Here is a 23,431-nt window from a genome sequence, read left to right as displayed (position 1 = left end):
TGTTTGCACGCATTTCCAGCTTCTTACTATTTTATACCTATTCTTTCTTTTATACCTTTTATACCTGTTTTATACCTCAGCAGTGAAAGACGAACCATGGGTTTCACTGCATGTGGGCTACAGCAGAAAAGGACTAAAAAAAAGAAGACCAAATAGCTGAACCTCAGTTCTACTACACTAACTGTTAAAATTGCATGAATGATTTTGGGTGAAATCCGGAGTCACACATTGCCTGATGTGTCAAATAAAAAAAAAAACATAATTCCCACAGTAGAATTCCCACCCGGGGGTGGGTGGGAAATGTGCTTTACTCTGATTGGTCGAACGTAAAACCACACCAGATTGATTTTTGGCAAGAGGAGTGATCGGCGTTCTGAACAATTTGAATTTCTCTCCTGTTTGTCTTCCTCTTTTGCGCGACTTCAATTAATCACTTGTCTCTCACGTCCAGCCGTGAAAATACAAACGGATCAAGCGCTCTGCCCGTTCAGCACCATGGACAGCGCAGGAAGCGCCGCAGTGTCCAAGCGTTGATTCAACCGGTGGCTTCACTGGCGGCGGCGGCAGCGGCGGCGGCGGCAGGAGTGTGGTGAAGAGTGAAAAAGAACGATTTATGTTTGTAAAGGAGTGCATTGATGTTTTCTGGATAACTTGGACAAGTGTTTTTTTTCCACCTTCCTTCCAACACGGAGCGTCTCCAACAATTCCACCGTGAATGTAGGCGTGCCCCTGGATCTGGATATAGATGAGTGGCTGCTTTTAAAAAAAGGGAAAGAAAAAAAAAAGAAGAAACCAACACGCGCTGATCCTTGGTGTGGAGTAGGTATATTGCGGTGCCGTGGTGCCTGCACAAGAAACCCTCCATTTATAAGGATGCTGGTGGGAAATGCCTGGAGACGGAGATGACGAGATTTGTCAAAAGGCGCTCGAACTCCTGTCAGATCTCTGTTCCAGGGGGGAAGTGCAGAACGAAAACTGCCTGGATTTTATCTACTATTTCCGAGACCTCGCCAGGCCACGCTACCCGGATTCAGGTACAAATTTGTGTCTAATTCAGTTGGTTTTATTTTCTTAATTACACGAATGTGCATGTGACACACGATCCTTCGTCAAGCATTCCGGTGCCAAACTCCAAATGTGTTCCGAGGTTTTATTCTGTGCGCCTTCATCACCACTATAATTACGATTGGATTAATTAAGCAATTATCCACAGCTTAATTGCAATAATCTTTCGTTAACTGGTGGATTGAATTATAATTAGTTTAAAGATGATCACATTATCCATAGGTAGGAGACTGGATATTTGGTCTCAGTCAAATCCCATTTCTTTTAAAACCCGTGCACATTCTGCCGGTGGTGATAGCGTGTAGTCCTCGGATGACAGATGATGTAAAATATGATGTATTGCAGTTGCCAGCACATGGGCTCACCGGTGTAGCAGTTAATGTGGTGTCAGATTCACTCTATCCTGCTTTCAAACCTCAACCTCTGCTTAAAGTCTGTTCTGAACTTTTTTAATTATCTGATACTTTGGTTTGTTAAATAACAACCCTGAAAAAAGGGAAAGTTCTAATCGACTCTGTGTACGCGCGCGTGTGTGTACGTGCGTGTGTGTGTGTGTGTGTGTGGAGAAGACAGAGAGATGATGTAAAGCAGGCACAGCAGGTTTTCCGAAATCCTTCTCACTTTTCTCCTCCGTTTTTTCGTTAGCCTCATTACAACATCAGTATTCACTGCATGAAAGAGTCTTTCCAGACTCTGCGTCCTTCTCATTTCCCCTTGTTCCCAAATCCCACTGCTCTCCCCTGTGGCTCCCTCCTTCTCCAAACAGACAGAACCTTCCCTGTCTTCTCTCACCACACTAAGTCAGTCGCAGCGTTGCTATTAGTGAGGTTTGCTGTGAGGCTGGTACTGAGCACTGAGGTTGTTACTCTGCACTTTGTCAGGCTTAAATGGACCAGAGATGGTGTCAGTGTTTGTGTGATTAATGAAACGTTAAGATGATATATCATTTATAAATAACTATTTCACATTTAGTTGGCAGTGCAAAATGGCAGACGGATTGAACTTTTATTCTTCTTAAATTATTTGCTCTTCTCAATAAAACAGTTTTATATGCTTTTAAGCAAAAGCAAGAAAAACAAAAATGTGAAGAAGTTTCCTTTGGACTTCCTTAAGTAGGAATATGGTTGCCAGAGTCATTATTAGAAAAAGAAGAGAAATATAATCCATGACAAATCTCTCTTAAACTCAGTCAAAATGACTGACACTTGACATTTACACACCTCAGTTTTCAAATCTGACCATACACTTAACAGAAGTATACATCTCTCCAAATACCAACATTAAAACACAGCAGCCAAGGCCTGCACAGTGTACAAAGAAGAGCATTCACTCCTTACAAGATTATTTAGCTTTAAATCCACCAAAACCTCCTTTACAGCCACGTACACCACTAGAGGGCTCACGTACCATCAGTTGTACAGTTACTATGGTTTGAGAACCATTGCTCACTGTTTGATCTCAGCCTGGAAAATGAAAAGTCATGAAGTCTGCGGGAATACGGAAACAGATGTTCATAGAAGTCCGACTCTAGAGATGCACTGATCGACCGCTCACCAAGTGTTACACATGTAACAGTGTAAGGTTAATCGTCAGGGAGCCATCACAAAGTTGATTTACACGACAATGCAATACTTAAACTACAGTCATCCAGACAACATGTCTGTCATGTGACATGACAAGAGGAACTAGAGATGACTTCATTTGTTAAAATTGCCTTTTTACTTATTCTCATTAGCAACTTCACTTAATAAAACAACATTTGCACCATAACTTTGTTCAATTTTATAATTATTGAACATTTTTTTCAAGATAAGAAAAAGAAGAACTCATTTATTGTTCTTCTCTCTCAAAGTCACTACAAAAACCAATATGAATTGCAGATATTATGTTCTGCAGTTCTATTAGCCAGAAAATGGGTGCTCATAAAACCATTTTCACTTAGTAACTCATGAATGTTATTGAACTGAAGAGAGAACCTGGGACTGAGTGGAAACTATGACTAATTATGACAATTATAAAAGAAATTGGAATCAGCCAAAAACTGCAAAACTGCAATCATTTCATCTCTACTAGAGAAATTGGAATCAGCCAAAAACTGCAATCATTTCATCTCTACTACACACACATTGATGGGAAGTATTAGCATTTCAAGTATTACACATTTCACATCTGGTTATGGACTAATGCTCAGTTATGATAATTATAAAATAACTACAGTTTTGTTTTGGTAAAACGGCACAAATCCAGCATTGCTCCATTGTATCACTCACTCAGCTTTGTATACTAAAAAAAAAAAGAAACCACTGAATTTTCAAGTATCTGACCAGCAGGTGTCTTTGGGGAAATTGCACACATGCCGACCTCATTAGTGTTGTGTTTTGGTTGAGAACCACTGGGCTTCAAGGCAGAGGACTGAGCAGGAAGTGGTGGAGTTAAGGACACACAGCTCTTCACTGAGAGTGACCAGAATGGATGGAATTAGAAATTGGCTCATGAAGGGGGGGCAGCTAAGAATGGAGAAGAGAATATTTGAGATGGAATCATTGGGTGGGAGAAGAAGAAGAAGAATGTAGATAAGGACGACCTGGAGTTAGAATTCTAAATGTCATGAGGGAAACAACAGTAAAGTGTTGTTTTGTCAGCCAAAGGATAATCACTCCATTTATGTCAAGCATTCACAATTTCAACGTTTTATTCTTATGAATATGGCTCTTGAATTTTTTTTTTACAGCTATCAAAACAAATGGACTCGTTTAAAAAGCAGTTAGGCATTGTCAAAAATATTTATTAGCCCTATTAACAGGTATTAGAAGAGAAGATCGATATTAAGCCCATATTTGTACAACCCGGCAGCAGCTAATTATCTCTTTTATTAGCTTCACTATTTCTTTGTCAGGCTCGGTTATTTGTCGTTAACCTGGAAGCCACAGAAGAGCAGCGAGACTGCAGACAGTCCCCGCTCCAGTCTCCAACCAGGTTAAAGTTGCATTCACCTCACACTACAGTCACGGTAACCAATTTCTCTGGTGTTAATAGCAGTCATCAAAGTTTTCCATTTCCCCAAAGCTCCAGTAATCCCAGCCTGCCGTTCTCACTGACTCATGTTCTGTAGCGTCGGCCTGTTATCACCGTTGCTGTGGCAGGACACGATTATCTCAGCATGTTGCAACGATTTTTCCTTTTCTTCTTCATTGTTTTTTTTTTTTTGACAAATCATGGCAAATTATCGTATAATGTTAAGATGTAAAACGGATTTCAACAAATATTAAAACACATCTATACAAGCTGGAACAGACATGGTTACAGGTATTAGTCGGGACTCGTCGTGCGGTCACATGGAATGTCTAGTAATTGATCAAATATAAAATTACCCTAGAGTCACACATTTTTTAGGGAATTCTGAGGGTTTTCCAGAAAGGATAATAAAATATGGCAGACGTTGCCCACTAGTGGAGCAGGATAGGTAACATTGGCTAATAATATTTTTTTGGATATTTAATTTGAAGAGTTGAGAAAATTCTAGTTGAGAAAAACTCCACAGCTTTAAGGCATATTTGTTTGAAGAAACAACATGGCAACATTTGGGCAGCTAAATAATTAATGCAGATATATCAAAGGAACATTCTGTTTCATAAAGAATGATTGCCTGACACTGTAAGACATTCTGTCAAGTTACCTAAGACATAAAATTAACAAATCAAACATTCTTTGTGAATTAAAAAAAAACTCAACTTAATGCATTATAAAAACTCTCACCTAACATTACAGGCTGAATAACAGCAGCTCAGCAGGTAGACATTTCCATAAACCTCCTTCTCAGCACTTTTTTGCCTCCTACACTGTAGCACCTATTAAGGTAGGCTCTAAATTTGGTCCAGCTTCCATTCAATGTTGCCATAAGGTTTTCAGGTCTCTGTAGTCCTTCCCTTCAGGCAGCACTCAGGCCCTCCTGCCAAGTCTAATGTGAGCTCAGTGTCCTCAGATAACATGTCCCTCAATTCCTCCACATAATTCTCCCAAAATCACACAAACGCTGGCATTCACAGAATCCTAGAGCCTAGAAAGGACACTTTGTCTGGGTAACCGGCCATGGCAGCACCCACGCACAAAGAGCCAGAGCCACGATTGAGAACCACTGACGGAATTTGGGGAAAGGATCAATTATCTTTTGCTTCTTACAAGAAATATTTAAGTCATCTTTTAAAAGTCTTCATTTCTGAGCAGTCATTGGATTTATAAGTAACTCCTGTGTAAATGTCACAACAAGTAGGAACAGTGAATCAGACGTGACTCAGTGCAGCGTGATTCACTGTTTTTCCTGTTAGGAATGATGCGTTAAATAAGGCAATCACTCGATATGAAAAAACAAGAAAGTCACTGAAATTACATGAGCACTGCTAAGGGATTTTAGGAATAGAAAATATTAATAAAATGTTTTTTTATGGTTCTGTAATTTCCTGTGCACATGCGAATGGAAAACAACAAGTTCCAATGCATCATTTAAAAAAACTGGGCAATGGGCTCTGATTAAATTCACAATTCTTACAGGAGTGTCACTCGAACTGAACTATTACCATGTTTCATAACCAAATTGACACCGTGTTAATTAGATAGATAGATGGACGGACAGACAGACAGACAGACAGACAGATTGATTGATTGATTGATTGATTGACAGATAGACAGATACTTTATTGATCCCAGAGGGAGGGCAACAAAAACACCTCATCCATCCACTGTGTTGTAACTCGAGCAGAGACATTAGCATATCCAGTGCTACATCTGCTAATTTGCATTTTCAGATCAGATTAAACCACAGTTACAAACTTATAAAACTGTGTGGGAGATATAAAGTTAGATAAAGAACAGACAAACTCTTTTACCAAAGCGAGGTTGAGGAAACAACAGTCTCTTGTTACAATGTCAAGACTAAGCACAGTAAGAAGGCAAATGGTCACCTACCAGACCGAGACCGAGAGTTTCAGGGCATTCTGCTGAGATAGTTTGAAGGAGCAGTGAGAGAACAGACAGACCTGAGTGAACGGTCTAGAATCTCTGCAGCAGGTGAACGACACATTCTACATTTCTATGCAAAGTCTGATGATGTTCAACAGCGAAGTCGAGTTCAGAAGAGTCAGTAACTGGTGGAACCAGCTACCAGGTCAAAGTATGGTACGGTACAGTCTGGTGACTGCAGTGACTTTACCATAGTTAGAATGTAGGGAGTATGATGCAGGAAGCAGCAGCAGGTAGTCTGGACCCATTTTATTCAATAAAGTACTTAGAACCGTGTTCAGTACTAGTGGACCAAGTTCTAGAGTTCTGATTGTTGGTGTCATTCGTAATTAGAGATACTTTGCCATTGTACCCTAACAGCATATATATCTCTAACAGTAACATATAACTGGTAATTATCAAATCCACTAACTGAAGTCCCCTATGTGTAACAAAATAATGATCTTCTAGTTTACTCACAACTTACCAACTGAGAGTTAAACCTGGGCCTGTTTAGTCGAACGCAACCCTGATATACTAGCAGGAACTGAGGAAAGAGGCAAAAAAAACTTCTTTTTTAATTATTCAGCTATTTGCTGCCACCTAGTGAATGAGTATTGAATAGTTTTGCCAGTCAGCATCACATAGACAAACAAAGACAAATTATTTGCAGTAAATTCACAATAGTTTCAGACACAATTATGTGAAAATTGAACATTTTCCATGACACACCAGATGATCTCTAATGGCTGAATAATGTTGTTAGGAAACCTCAAATTTCCTGACATCTATACAGTGTGCAATTCACTGTGCACATGACAAATAATGTACTTTGAATGAACTTTCTTTAATAATTTTCTTTTATCTTACTGTTTATAAATATAATGCAGATTTAAAACACAACACTAAAATCGTCCAAGTTCATTATAGTAATTTAGTCACTGAAAAATACGGGATAAACTCATCAGCTCATAAAAAGGTAAGAGCTTTCACCCCATCAGATGAATAATGTATTTTTTATGATTATGAAGCTCATTATGAAGAGCCGTGGTTATTATTTTCTTTTAAAGCATATCAGCATGTGCTCCATTTCTTAGTAGGATCCCAGAATCTGCCAGCTCATAAAGAAACAATATGATTAACAATGAAAAGTTAAATGTCAGGGAAAGTAATCAGTCTCTTAAAAAACAAACCTAATTCTCTTTTTGGATTCATTTAAATTCAGTATTTGCAGCATGACGCGTTGTAAACCTGAGCATTGGGTAAATCAGAACTGTGCTTCACTGAAGCAGGCAGAGCCACAAATGGTTATGGTAAAAGGGAAAAAAAGACTAAAGAAGGTGCTATTAAAACACTGTGGTGTTGAAGCCTGGACTTGCTTAAACGAAGGTATTTCAAAACGTCAACGTAAAATAATTGATTCAGAAGCTGGACGAGAGTTCATCTGCCCTGTACAGGGAACAGAACTGTAAACACGAGCTTGTAGTGCACACACCAGATGTTCTCATACACATGTAGTGGATCAATATTTAATATGTGATATCATAGAGGAGGTGGTGAAGTCAATCAGTGGAGGATAAATGATGCTTGGACACATTTTTCTCTACAAATAAAATTGGAAAATCATTACCTGCCCTGTCTGTCCTCCCACCTGCAAACCATCTCCTCCTACAACAGTGGTTGCTGGGCAACGGTTCACTCCGACACATGCACAACTTCATTACAGTAAAAACATCCAATTACATCAACACAGTTTTCATTCTTCACCATGATTTCATTCATTATGCAGAGGTCACTGGTGTAACTAAGGCTTTCCATTCTCTTACACAAATCAAACAATGTGTTCGGTGCTAAAATTCTGGCCTGCCACACTGGAGGCCAGGGTGTGATTTCTGGCCAATGCAAGCCTTTTAGTAGTTCCATAGTGTGGTGTGATTTCCGGCCAATGCAAGCCATCTTTTAGTAGTTCCATAGTGAAGAGCACCATGGAATTTGGGGGGTGGGGCACATAAGCAATACAGTCCTCCCTAAAGGGCCGGTTGCAACTGTAAGATTGCAAAGGTGTAACTACTGCATAACATATTAATACAAAAAGTTCTGCAGTTTAATATTATTTATTCAAGTTCCAAATATTGTATATTGCTCTGTGTAATAAAGAAATGAATTTATCAAGTTAAGAAAACAAAACAGCTGGATGGGCCACATTTGACTCGGAGGCCACGATTTTGACAAATGTGGTGCAGAGGTTAGCACCCTGGCTAGTTCTCGTTCTCACAACAGATTTGTTACAGACGTACGATTAACTGAGGACATTTAGTTGCAGACAAATGTTAAAACAATAATGCTACAGAGCGGAAGAATCCTTTATGGTTTTGCTTCATAATTATCATCCACTGCAACAAAACTTAATTCACCGAACAGCTACATCTCTCAGTGTGCCTGGCACACAGGCATCCCATCCAATTATCAGAAACATCAGGGTCACAGGTAATTACCCTCTGAAATGGTGATTGGTGGACTTGACGTGAACTGATGACATTACGTGATTCGCTTGGATCAGAGGATTAAAACCAGGCGTCAGTCATGCAAATCAGTCAGTAGACAGTGGAGTTAAACACATTAGTGTCCCGTGGTTTTCTATGAAAGGTATGGGTTATTAAAAATAAAAATGAATGAATAAATAAAGTCTTCAGAAACAAGCTCTGGGCTTGAAATTTAATACTTCTGCCATCCAATAATAAAATACAAAAATCTTACAAATTATAGATGATGCAAGAATTTTCGAATATTTCGCACTAAAATGTAAAATCCCGTTCTTTGCCTCTTTGTGCTAAATACTGACTTGGGACTAGTGATGGAAGTCACTAAAGTTTACGCAGCTCATTTTAGTTTAGTATTCACTCATAGAGTGGACCTTTGATTTATATTTAAAAAACAGAAGATTACAGTCGGTCTGAGGACCAGAGGTGAATCACTGAGCCTGTGACGACTCTGTGCCTCACTCTCTCCACTGAGACCCATTCCCTGTTTCCTGGTGTAAACAAACGCGCCGCTGGAATATTCAGAGTCATGTTTTGAAACCATAAACTTTTTCCTGGGCAGCGCAAGGCCCACGGTGTGATACTTCTGTAAAACATTTATACTCCCACTGCTACTGCCTCAGCTCATGCCCAGAAGTGCAATAATACAAATTCATGTCGTGCATAAAAGTCACATACTGTAGCATTTCTTTTACCGGAAAATATCCATTTTATTGGTGTGCAGAGGAGGTTTGTGGTTATAGGTTTTATCCCATGATTATTTTATGACACCTTCATATTTGATACTTGGGTAAAGTAGCTGGTTATTAAAGAAATAAGGAAAGACACAACTTAAAAATAAAATAAGAAATAAAATACAACATATTAAAATGTGAAATACACGATATACAAGAGCACTGAAACTTTTACAGTATGACATGGACGTTAAATTAAATGTTTGAAACCATTTTTCTTTTTCACCATTTGCATTGCCTTCTTTACTGAAACATTATTCCTCTGCAACCGCAGTTCAGCCACACATCTTCACACAGGTCTAGTCTTCTCCTGCCTTACAGCCCCATCTCCACCATCCTTCGCCCACTACATCCATTATCTTATCTCTTCTCTGCAGATGTCTGAACCGTCTCAACCATGCCTCTCCAACTCTATCTCCCAATCTTAGCTCTTTCTCTGATCTGCTCCTTCCTGGTCCTGTCCTCCCTGATCACTCAAAGACTAAAATCCCAACGATGCCAATGAGGTTAAATCGAAAACAAAGGCGGATTAAATATAGAGCTGCAAAATTTCTGAAAGCAAATAGATATCACCTCGTCTTTTCCATGTCACCCCCACAGATATATCTGTGAGTCTGCTGTCACTGGTCGTGACTGCCTGCGGCTTGGCCTTGTTTGGCGTGTCTCTCTTCGTCTCTTGGAAGCTCTGTTGGATACCATGGAGGGAACGCGGGCTCTCACCCACCACCAAGGAGGCTCATGCACACATCAACCCAACAATGAGCCCCCTACTGACACAGTCTGCACCCAGACAGCCAGTTTACACAGCCGTGGATCCTCCAGCGCACAACCGCCGTGAATCCTCCCACTGCCCCACACTTGCGAAGGAGCCCACGCCGGTGGCATCTGTCGTATCAGTGGAAGCACCTGTGACTCCCATGTCCCCACCACCCGTCATGGCCACACCTGAGGCAGCTATGAAAATCAGCCACACGTCCCCTGACATCCCATTGGACGCCCAATGTAAAAGTCGTGAAAATGGGGTTCACACCAACCCTCGTATGCAACGACAAACCACAGAACCTTCATCTTCTGGGCGTTCCATGTCTGAAATCGGGTCAGTAGAAAATTTGGATTTCTTTAAAATTCTTATCCAAGTTGTTGTTTTATTGACTAAATGTTTTATGTCCAGGTAAACCAGAGTCTAAGCAACAAAAACATTTCTTAGATTAAACAAGTCGTTAAATTCACTAACTTTGAAACCTTTTAGACTCTGTTTTTAATGACTGCAGTTATATTGCAATTAAACATCCACCTGATCTACAAGAGCAAAAATGTCTCTTCCACTCATTCCTTAACCCAACAGGAGGTTAGCTACTTTTAATGGTGTGTTGTTTTTGTGTTAGCCACTTTAATCAGTAGATAGCGTGCACCCTGCAGGCACTAAAATCAAGAAATCTAGTTTGAGCCGTGATGTTACCTCAGTTGACTCAGCTCATTTCTAACAAAACAATATGATGTCACTCTTCAACATAAGCTAGATTTGAACTTTAGCAGCACTGCAGGTAGAGGTAGCAATGCTAGAAGTTCTTTTCCTTGAACACAATGACAAATGACTTATATATAAATATATATATATAAATATTTCACGATGCGCTGTTGACTTATTTTAACAGGCTGAAATGTTTGTGCAACTCTTGATGAAAATGCACTAAATGTAATTTGAATTGGTGTACAATGTTGAAGTTGTACGATTATATGTCGTCTTTATTTCCTCTCCCCACAGACATGCCACCATCCGTAGACATATGAACTTATCTAACCCAGACTTTAATGTGGCCCAGTTTCAAAGACAGGATTCCCTCACCGGAATGGGACTGGGTCTAGGCCGTCTTAAACCCGAGCTCTACAAACAGCGCTCCCTTGAGGGAGATGAGGGCAGTCGTAGAGGAGGCGGATGCGGACGCCTCCATTTCATCCTCAAATTTGACTGCGACCTTGAACAGCTAATAGTTAAAATCCACAAAGCTGAGGGCCTCCCAGCCAAGGACTTCTCTGGCACCTCTGACCCTTATGTAAAGATCTACTTGCTTCCTGATCGCAAGACCAAACACCAGACCAAGGTGCATCGCAAAACACTAAACCCCGTGTTTGATGAGGTCTTCCTTTTTCCTGTGGCATACTCTGAGCTTCCAACACGTAAGCTGCACTTCAGCGTCTATGACTTTGATCGCTTCTCACGCCATGACATAATTGGCCAAGTGGTTGTGGACAACTTCCTGGATTTGGCAGATTTCCCCAGGGAGACAAGGCTCTGCCGCGAAATCCAGTACGTCTCCTCGGTGAGTCAGTACTGATTGTCAAAATGATGGATTTGTCATTTGACTGTATATATCATTTTACTACATCTTGCAGACAGAAACAAGGGATCTCAGAGGAATTGAGAGCAGGTTGTTGTCAAATATTATAAAGCCCGTGGGCTAATAATGGTACGATTTGGTTCACACGGTTCACAACGTGTGGTTTATCTAAGAACTAGATTACATTTGTTTGTGCATTTAGTGCTTTTCCCAGGGTTTGGGTTCCTTACTGAAAAACTCACCGAGACCCAAGTTTTGATTATACCTGCAGATACTTTACTTCTTGATGAAGGCTTATTTAACATTTCTCCAGGATGCTCGAAAAAGTTCAAGTGTTGTCTATAAATATCTGATAGATTTGCTGCAAACATACTTTATAGAAGATTTTTGCTTAAATTAATTTAATTTTAATTATTTAAACCTAGTTTATGATTTCAAATTTTAAAAAAAAGTTTCAAATGGATTAAAAGTTGTGTTCTTTAAACCTAGTTTATGATTTCAAATTTAAAAAAAAAGGTTTTAGACTGTGAATAAAATGGATTAAAATTTGTGTTGAACCATCTTTTCAAAAGAGGACAATCAGATATTGTAGAAATACCAAAGGGCAAACTCATCACATCTGAAACTCTATCTGATTTCACCTGTCCTTATTTAAATATCTGTTTACTCAAACTGCAAGTAACCTGGTCTGAACATTTCCCCTAAAAACTAAAGAAAGGAAATGAGTAACAGCTTTATTTCACAACACCTAAACCTCTACTTTAGGCCAAAAGTAAGGCTCACTAATAAAAACACAGAGCAGTGCAACGGCTGCTGCAAAACCTCTAGTGACGGATTTAAACCGGGGTCTATACGACTCATCGGTGCTCCTTGGCCATCCTTACAGGCCATAAACAAAGATCTAAGTCAGGGGCCACATAAAATTGTCCAGGGGCCATGATTGGCCTCCAGGCCAGGCTTTGGACTCTTGGCCAAAGGCCATATAACAAGTGGACACAAACATCTGGTTGTAAAAGAAAAAAAGTCTGGAAGAAGACCAGCCCTTCTGGTATTTTTCATTCACACTTAATTTAATTTTTTTAATTATAATCCCATTAAGGGATTAAAGTGGCAATAAAGCACAGCAGCTGATGACATGTGAGTAGAAACGATGTTACCACCAGCAGGACTGTACAGCAGTGCAGTGGCAGCAGATATCTGAAAAAATATGGTGGGAAATAAATATCTTGTTTCCTAAGTCGCAAACATTGATTTCTTCAAAGCAAGAATGTGAAACTAAGTGACTTTGTTTACTGTGTGCAGTTTAATAGATATATTGTGAAATTGAAGGTTCCAGACTACTTTATGGTAATTGTGGTCGTTCGTTGTGGACCCTCAGCTCATAGTGAGATACCACCGGATTATGATGGAGTGGTGCACAACTGCATAGCATTTCAACAAACCGGTTTTCTGCAAACTAATTTATTTTATTTTGTTTTTTGATCTTTTTTATTTTACCCTTGGCTCAGGAAAAATTTATAAACTAGAAAGGTTTACCATTCAATACCTCTAGAAAGTTCACAACACCAAAGCTTAACTAAAAAAACTTTCCTTCTCAGTCAGCGATATAAGAAAAAAAAACCAATGAGATCATTGTTTCGTGTTAATTTGGCCACTTGACTCAGTTGAAGGACATCTTCACTTCACATTTTCTAATGTCAAATCATCCTCTGTGACCTTTTTTTTGCAACAAATGTAAATTGAATTTAAAGTACGACCTCTAATCTGAACAGAATGTAAAAGTCAGGTTTCCTCATTAGCCACTGTTTGGTGTGTGTGTGAAAGAAGAGAGAGAGTAAAAAAAGAATAAAAGAGAATGACGAAGAGAATATGTGACAAGAATATTAAGGCTGTTTAAATCTACCAGATAATCACCACGGGTGCGATATTTACTAACCACCTATTCTTACAGTGATTGTTTTCATTGATAAAACAAATGTGAGACGTGCAATTGATCCTGCGCTCTGTGGCAAGCTCAAGTGGCATTAATAAGACGAGTTGCTATTGATTACCACTGACAAATTATTTCATCCTTGGGAGGTCAGTGGAACGCAATCAATGAGGCAGAGCTGTTTGAATGGGAATTCCCTTTTCTTTTAGAACAAGGGTTCAATTTCCCATTCCCTTCAAAACTGTAGTCAAATATGCCGTTAGTTCAAGTTAACAGAGCTGTTGTGGAGAATCTCTGTTAACTTTTTTAATATCAAACACTACATAAAAAAAACTCCTTAAATAACTAAGATATGTTGTATGCTGTAAACTGACGAGGCTATCATCTTTAATGTTACGGAGATGCAACAGGAGCTAATTATTTGGCAAACCTGCACATTGATTTCATTGACTCTGTGGTATCCCACTTTGTGAGCCTTTAAACTACATCCTTTAGATTCAAATATTTGCTAAAACAATTCATATAGTGGAGACACTTGGACTTTTACAGATAATATTTGCTAAAACAATTCATATAGTGGAGGCACTTGGACTTTTACAGAAAAAAACTTCAGAATCATTTAATACCTGCCTGAAGGAATGTTTGTTGTGTTAAAACAGATAAGGCGTCAGCTGAACAGGACAGGTTTATCATTGTTGTGATGCTTCTGTCTAATTCTACGTGGACTCCAGAGGCAGGAGACACGTAACGCACCTGGAAAAATAAAAGCCAGACAAGGCAAACATAGAAGGAGGCAGCTGTTGTTTAATAATAACAGGTGCTGGACAAGGAGGAAAGTGATAAGAAGTGTTTAGTTAGGCTGGGAGTCGGCATACTGAGATGAACTGTAATCCATTCAATTATCCATCCATCCATCCATCCATCCATCCGCCATTACAGGTGATGATTTGTCTATCCATCCAACTTTCATCCATCCATATTACATTCCTTAAGTTTGTGCTAATAAAACTGCTCTCAGAAAGTGCCTGCTATTGATTCATGCGCTTATAAGAAACTGCTGGTGATTTTACTTGTACAAATAAAAGTGACATGTTTTTTAGGGTTAGGAAAGAGCTGTTGCAGTCGGGACTGTCCTCTATTATTATTAGTGTTGGAAACAAAGTTGGATGTGGCCTTTGTGTTGGCCTGGTGGTGGGCTACTGAACTGTGAAGCCTCTGCTATCAATCAGTGTCAGTTGCTCAGCCCCCTCTGTGACCCCTGAAAAGTAAAGCAACGAGTGCACCGATGACTGCAAAGACGGATGATTGGTTTCTGCAAAGACTGGCCAACGTTTTGACATAATCTGAAAAGATTACGAATACATTAACTTACAATATTTGTCATTCACAAACACTGCTTGAGAATATCATCTAATGAAAAAGCATTTATCTTTAACGAGCCAACAGCTACCATTTATGTCAAAGCTACAAAGTCATCAACCTTCAGCTACCTCCATGTGGTGCTGAGTTCCCAGTCTCCTCAGAAATCTCTACTGTCATTCAGACAAAAACCTAACACACATTTAGTCTCAACAAACTCCCATTCACACCTGAAGTTGTGTGAAACCAACATCATTCAGGTATTCAGTTCTAAGAAGAAGACTATTAGATAAGTCCTGAAACACCTTCAACAAACCTCAACCACTGCTGTCCAGCAGTGGTACTACAAGCTGAATAACATAATATTAGGTTTTGTTGTCTTTTTACATGATTCTAATTATGCAAAAGAAAATTGAGTTTTCACTTAAAAAGGTATTTGTCTAATTAAGATACAATCGTTATTGAAAACAGAGATCTCAGAGATTAAGGAAATGGCAGCAGGTCTGTGCTCCAAATAGAAATGTTAAAGCTATATATAGATACAGTACGTACCCCTAGAGGGACCACCGTGTCTTCTCCTTCCTTGGAGCTTTCACCTCATGGCTGTTTTCTCAGTCAGTGCTGACACTTGTGTCCTCAGTGTTAATTGTAAATCAATGTTCGCCTGTTTGAACAGAAAAGAGTGTGGCAGGTGGTGTCTGAGATCAGGGATTCACAGGATCTAGGGTTCTCAATTTACACACGGTTCAGTTTTAACAGCGACAGACCTCACACACACACACACACAAACAAACAAACACACACAGACACACACAGACACACACAGACACACTTGCCCGACTGCTTAGATGTGTTCAAAGCACATTTACTCATTTTCGAAAAACCCACTACAGATGCATTAGCTTTTCGTAACCAATCCACCAGAGCCCATCTGTCACAATTACTGTAAATAATCATTTACTTCACTTTAATCCCATCATTTCTAACCAGTAAGTCGTGATTGCTTTCCGTATCGGCCATATGTGTTGTTTCACTGCCAGGTTTGGCTTGTGCTCTGCAGCACAAGAGGCAGATTGTAGAGTGATGGCAGAGTGAGTGGGTTATTTTTATGATTTTGAGAAAGATAATGGAAACACAGACACAAGTGATAGAATTTATTACCACTTATTGTACTTCTTTTTTGTTTATTATTTCAAGTGCTGCTTTCAGCTTCTCTGCAAGATAAATGACACACACAAGTGCAGTGTGTGTCAATGTGTGACATATGGAATCCAGTCGGTTATCAGACACTGCAGGCGACGTATGCCATTTGTTTTCTAAGAGGAATTCTGCAGCGCTCACACAGCACTAATCTCCCCCTTTATCCACTTGTATCTTCTCTATTATGCTGAAAGACCACATAGCATGAAAAGCCCTCAGCTTCCGTTTGTGGTGGGGTATGCATTTTTAGAGCAGTGTTACCAATTCTCAGTGGAGAGACCTACTTTTCAGTAATTGTAAGCAGTGTGCAACATAAGTCTGGGTGATTTGAATGCAAATAAATACAGTGGGTTATATTGATGATCTTGTAAAAACAAAAGTATTGAGGTTTTTTGGGGTAGTCTTTGACTCTTGTATGGTTAAATTACTTTCTTACCAACTGATTTACACCAGAGCCATTGAAGCAGAGGACTGCACTTTTGGAGCCTGGATTCAAATTGGCAACCCTGCCATTAAGAATTAAAAATATAAAACATTTATTTTTTCCAAGCATTTGTTGTATATTTTGTATGAACATTAACTAAATACTTTTTCAGACATGACAAATAAAGATATAGGGAAAAGTTTCTAAAGTCCTGATTGGCCATCTTCCATTCTCTATTTGCCTTCTCCCACAGGTACGTTCAAAAGTAAATTGACACGTATTAAAAGAGAGAGGATGTTCACATTTTCGAATTAAATTGCCTGATTTTCTTTTTTTTTTTTTTTAAAAAAAAAAAACCTTGTAAATCAGAGAAAATCAGTTTTTCAAAATCCTCTCTCCATCACCCTGACACACTATTAGATCGGCTCCACATTCCAGTGTAGGATCTACCACCAGACACGAATGTGTGTTTATCTGCTTCTCACTTCTTGGGCCCGGCTATTTTAAGAGCAAGTGATAAGTGAGCTCCTGCCTTTCTGCAGCTGAACAGAAGTCTCCACATCAGGTGAAATGTGGGAGGCTTTTATTAGAGCCATGTGACAGAAACATACACATACATCTAAAGAAACACACTTTAATTCCACTCTAACCCAAAGTCAGTGTCAGTGCTATATTCTTTATCTAGAGTAAAAGAAGCAGTGCCAGAAAAACACAATTGCATAATTGTTATCTCCTCTGCCAAGGTTAGGGTTTTCATGCTGTGTGTTTGTTAACAAGATTATGCAAAAACAACAGGACTGGTTATTGAAACTTGAAAGCAGGCTGGGACACAGTCCAGGGAATATTCTATTCATTTTTGGAGCAGATAGCATTAAGGAGGTGTTCTTTCTCCTTTCTTTACAAAATAAGGATTGTGTAATATTTCTTATATTCTGAGGTGCATTTTAAAACAATTACTGCTTTGCTACAAACATGTGGTTTAAATATTTAAAATATACACGGGGCCAATATCTATATTTGTACTGAATGGTCTTTATTGTCACTGTACCCGGGGGTACTGTACAACCAAATTAAGGAAGAGATGTGAGTGAACACAACAGAGACCTGGAGTGGGTTCACTAACAGTTCAGATTTAAAAATAATACCTTAAATCAGTTTAATAATAAAATATTCTATGGTGCAAAATTGAAGGTGTCAAACTTGAACAGTTTACTTACTTACATCAAAATTAACTACAAATCACAGACGCCAGATCAGTAAACCTCTATAAATACATGCTGGATGTTTAGGTGTTTTTTTTAAAACTTCCAATGTGTGTGGTAATATGATACTTATACAGGGTTGAATCGATATTTCTTTACACCTATTACATGTGTATCAACTATGTATCAACTGTGTATTACAGCAACAATAAGTGCACAGACTAGATGTATTAGATGTACGGTGCGTGTCATTCTAATCATCATTTACACGCATGTCAGGTTTTTTAAGCAAATTAACCTTGACAAATTAATTAACATGATTAACGAGTTAATTTCAACAGCCCTATTGAATTTGTTTGACTCATTTGTGTATTTCATTATGTATGTCCATGGGCAACACACGCCAACAGCTTGTAGGCACGTAATAAATGTTTTATATACATATACACACAAGACTTAGACCCATTTACAAAAGTAATCAGTGACAAGTACTGTAGATCCACAGTCTGGACTCAAACCGACAGTCCTTTGGCTAAAAGAGAACTGCACAACCAACCAACCAACCAAGCCACAGCTCCAGCTACCCATATAAGGGAGGTTTACGAGGGGCTGATAAGGGCCCACCTTCAGCCCACGATAGACCCACACAGGTCTATATATTACGGACATAAAGTTAATGGTAGAGTAAATGTGTTTTCCATTGTCTTCCAGGATAACGTGGACCTCGGGGATCTGATGTTTTCACTCTGTTACCTGCCCACTGCCGGCAGATTGACTATTACCATGATAAAGGCACGCAATCTCAAGGCTATGGATATCACTGGTGCATCTGGTAATTAAAATCTGATAATGTGCTACCACTGCAGGGTCCACTGATTGTCCTAAATAAGAAAAATATATGTTCTTTCATCTCCCACTTACATAGATCCATACGTGAAGGTTTCACTAATGTGCGATGGTCGGAGACTGAAAAAGAGGAAGACGTCGACGAAGAGGAACACTCTGAATCCAGTCTATAATGAGGCTATTGTCTTTGATGTCCCTCCAGAGAGCATCGAGCAGATCAGCCTTCTGATTGCAGTGATGGATTATGACCGGTGAATACATTTCAAAGTATATTTTAGAGTTGTAGAAAAACGAATGAAATCGAAAACTGTGTGCTCCTGCAAAAAAAGTGAGGAAAACTCAAACCTGCGACAGAGCGTAGTTTTAGAAAGGAAGCGTACATGTAACCAACTGGGAGGTTTTTCAATGAGCAGCTTTGCAGAAACTAATTACAGCTCTGAAACTGTATAATCAATAAGGAAAGCAAATAATTAAAACTTGTTGTTTGTAGTTAGTAATATTTTGGGCTTTCAAACTATTTTAATCTGACGAATAACAGGGTAGCTGTGGATAAACAACGATAATCATGATCATAATGAGCCACTATTTATTATGATTGTCTGATATAAAGAAACATGTAAATGTATGAGAAAATAAATGTTTTCTGTTTTTTGCGGGATGAGAAAATAAATGTTTTCTGTTTTTTTTTCCTAAAAAAAATTGCTGGAACAGAAAGACAAATAACAGCAAGTAGACATGCGTGTTCCACACCTATTTATTTGCGACTAATCCAAATGATGTTGTCAAGACAAATTAATAATGTGATTAAAACTTAATTGTATTAGCACTAAAAAATACAATACTGTAAAATGTTAGGGAACACGGAATAAAACCACGAGTTAAAACAGCTGCTAAAGCATGAATTTAGCCTTAAGCTAATTTGATCTGAAATAAAGTGTGTGTTGACAAAGTGGCATGAACTTCAGTCTGTTCCACTAACTCTTAGACAACTTTTTTTTTCTCTAGTGTCGGCCATAATGAAGTAATCGGTGTGTGTCGAGTTGGCAACGATGCAGACAACCTCGGACGAGACCACTGGGGTGAAATGCTCACATATCCCAGAAAACCTGTCGCCCACTGGCATCCACTTGTTGAGGTAGGTGTTCTGTGACTGAACTGACACTGACCATTTAAGAAACACCTCCCATTACACTGTGGAGATCTGCTGTATATTACGCTTCCAAAAACAACTGTTTATTCAAAAGCAATCTTTCATGTTGAGATTTTTGTCATGTCCCTCAGGTTAAACAACACTGACACTGTCACACTTATTCATTTCTTTATAATTTTTATAGGGATAATTTGGTCTGATAACCAGGATTGGTATTGGTCCGATTTTGGTGAAAATATTTGGATGGTTGGTATTGGTCCGATTTTGGTGAAAATTTTTGGATGGAAAATGAAAAAAAAAAAAACTTGAATCTTATTGAATCTTGCTTTGCATCAAAAATAGTACATTTACACTAACAATACAAACACGTTAGCATTGTAGAGTCGCTTAAAAATTGTCTGTGTGTTTTTGTGTTGCATTGATTTCATTTGAAAAAGTATTTAATAACAAAACAAACTAAAACTTGAGTTTGTTTTTGTTCTGTGAGGGTTTTTTTGTCATACGCAAATCTCTTATATTATTCATAACTCCCCAGTAATGTCACTGGAAAGTTATGGTCTTCACAAGTCCTTTATCTTTTGGCTCTGTCCAAAACTGAAAAGTACTGTTTTGAATGTAAATGAGTTTTCGCTGTTGTCTGCCAGCTGAGCTGCTTTGTCAGTGAAGGCTTTCATCCTTTGTTTTCAGTCTGTCGGTGCATTCCATTTAATTAAAAAAGAGGGAAAAACTGTAAACAAATAAACATATGACGTAAGTATTTACGTATATTAAAGTCTGTGCAAGAAAACAGGAAAAAAAAGTCACTAAATAAAATATATACTGTAAATGGTACTGAAGAATTTATTAGAAAAAGATTGTGTATTAGGAAATACAAATAAATTATCAAAAAGGAGGGACCAAAACTCACATTTATATTACATTTTTTATGAAACAGAAGCTGGAAGTTGACAAAGATTTAGACAATTTATATTCCAGATCCAGAGGTTTTTTGCCACAAAAATAGCAGTTGTATGTTATCCATTCGCCACTTGAAAATCTAACAAACCCAAGCTAACGGTATTATTTGTCGAAGGAAGTGTAACCCCCGTGCAGCTGACAACAGCACAGGGCTTTTTGACCAACAGGGATTTTTATTTGACAAAAACACACAGTCACCTTCCTCTCTGCTGCGACTGCCCAGCTATGTTTGATGTTCTACCTTTTTATTTTTAGTACCAGGGGACCTCAGGAAGTAGCCAGGGAGGATCCTGTAACTCTCTGAAGACACCCCCATCTCCATAACCTCGAGTGACAATCCCCACTAGAGATAGAATCGACCTGAAGCCTGGGCTGTGGCCCTGGACAGCAGTGCTCCCGAAGGATGCACACCGAGTCCTAAAAAAAGAACGCTGACATTCATAAAAAAGACAGTCAGAGCTGTGCTGAGATCCAGTCACTGGCATCAGTTGCATGTTGAATTGAATGACTGTTAAAGTGGATGTTTTCATTGCTATAATATTTAATAAGAAAAAAAACCCATCAGACACATGCAGACATCCAAACTCTGGACTATTCCTGGGTTTCGTCGTGACTGTTTTTTTAAAGCATTGTCTTGTTATGTGTTCCGATAAGGTGAGTCTATATTTGCACAATGTACTAACAACCAGTTGAACTGCCATCCTTTCTTATTTTAAATTTAGTGGTGACTTGGTGCATGAGGTCTTGTTTTGGTGGGATATCTTGTCCTCGGTTGTTTGTGTCTACTTTGGGAAAACAATGTGTTGTTCTGTCGGTTCATGTGCAGTGATGGTCGAGTTCATGAAAAAAGTTCCTGTGAGTTAAAAAAATGTGTTCAATGTTTTCAACTAAGAATATTCCTTATGAAAAAAAACATGGTTGATCTTGGCCTGTTTGTAAAGAGGCAATACAATAAAATGGTGTCATTTTTCTCTGTAGCTTTTGTCATTTGCTTTTTTCCTAGACAGCGTTCCCCGGCGTGTCTGTGTCGGCCCCAATTATTCACTGTTTCAGCTTCTGCCACTGAATTCTTTTCAGGATCGGGAGGGACAAAAGAGCCACAAAAACAGTTTGACCATTTGACCGTGAAAATTTCAACACGCAGGCAATAATTAATTCCAACAAAATAGGAAATACAACCCACTCACTACAATCATCTACCTAAAAAAGAAGGCCTGATCTAGAGGACACAGCCATCCTGCTGTTTTGCCATTAGCAAGCAAGCAAAAAAATTAGTGTGACATGTAAAACTGGTTTAACCTTCAACACGTCGGCACCAACAGCGAGGATAAATATTTCAAATGAAGTATTTTCATTGGCAGTTAATATTTCTTTGTTCCATAAACAATGAATCAACATCCCTCAAATGTTTTAACCAGTAACTATAGCAATCCTGCACTAGTGACTCCCGGCTCCCTAAGACCAATAAAAGTTGCCTGCTAACAGCTCATTTCTCCTGATGGCTGTAAGCAGTGTACACAGTAACTGGCCCGACCGACCTCTACAGCACCCCTGCCATACTTTCACCCTGCATTTGTGGAGAACAGCCTGGTAATTGGCAGCCTTCATTTCATGGCCTCAGTAATTCTTCCTCCTCCGGGGTTGGTAATTTGATTATGATGATTTTCTTTGCCTCATTTGAACACAGTACAATGTCTGGCCTAAGAGCTGCCTGAACAACAGGCCTTCGCAAACTCTCATCTAATAGTACTAATAGTATAGAGCATATTTTACTGTGTACTATCAGCAAGAAGGTCTTAATATTGGGGCTGTCAAACATTTCTATTTACATTTACATTATTACATTTTACTATAACAAGGTAACTGTGGATTGTGTATCAATTACATTACAATTAATGATGATTATTTGAGATGAATAAGCATTAACTACAACGTTTTTGCAGGAACAAAAAGACAAATAACAGCATCTATGTGTTTTCACACCTTTTTCATTGTGACTAATCCAAATAATGGAGTTATTAATATGAAAAGTCTGTATTCTGCCTCTGGACAGTGGCCTGTAGAACTATTTTTCTGTTATGAGGTTCTTTGTGGAAATGAAGACTTTCTCACAATGTGCATAAATAACAGCATGTTTATTGACTATGTATTAGAGCAACAATGTGGAATTACTGAAAAAAAATGCTAATAACAAAAGACAATAAATATCATAATGCACTGGATTTTAAAGGTAATTCATTTGATTGAGTTTGTCAGCCCTACTTTACATATGTTAAAGTAGTAAAGACACAAAGACATCAATGCAATGAAAAGTAGTTTCTTTTTTTTATTATACACTAATATTGGTGCTATATTTAGGAATCAAATTAGTCACCAGAAAGATCAATATTCTCCTTTTAATATTTCTTCCGTTTTCAATTTTGCAACTCTTACAAACTCCCTCCTCATTTATTTTGCTCAAATGTCTGACAGCGAGCCTGTTTCCCTGCTGTGGCTTCATTTTTAATTTAGCTTCTGGCAACTTTCCCTTTTGCATTTGTGTTGATAAGAGGTCAGCACTGGCTGTGAGCAAAAGTAAGAGACTTTTCCTAACTGTTAAAGAACACTTTTTAAATTTCAAATTACATTTGTCCTATTGTTAAGTTGATAAGAATTTGGTAGTGATTGCACCAGATTGAAAAAAAAAATCA

The 23,431-nt window shown here is 38.6% G+C and overlaps 1 protein-coding gene across 1 annotated transcript; it reads left to right on the top strand.

The window, feature by feature from the left end:
• Positions 1 to 22,551, top strand: syt9a (synaptotagmin IXa). Its single transcript, XM_008310637.3, has 7 exons — positions 1 to 1,034; positions 9,935 to 10,430; positions 11,100 to 11,655; positions 18,500 to 18,620; positions 18,714 to 18,885; positions 19,640 to 19,769; positions 20,997 to 22,551. The coding sequence occupies exons 1-7, from the start codon at positions 887 to 889 to the stop codon at positions 21,063 to 21,065; spliced, it is 1,692 nt and encodes a 563-aa protein (XP_008308859.1). The 5' UTR covers positions 1 to 886; the 3' UTR covers positions 21,066 to 22,551.
• The last annotated feature ends 880 nt before the right edge of the window (positions 22,552 to 23,431 follow it).

Source organism: Cynoglossus semilaevis, chromosome 5 (assembly GCF_000523025.1).
Source record: "Cynoglossus semilaevis isolate Cse_v1.0 chromosome 5, Cse_v1.0, whole genome shotgun sequence".
NCBI lineage: Eukaryota > Metazoa > Chordata > Actinopteri > Pleuronectiformes > Cynoglossidae > Cynoglossus > Cynoglossus semilaevis.
This window is presented reverse-complemented; position numbering and strand designations above follow the sequence as displayed.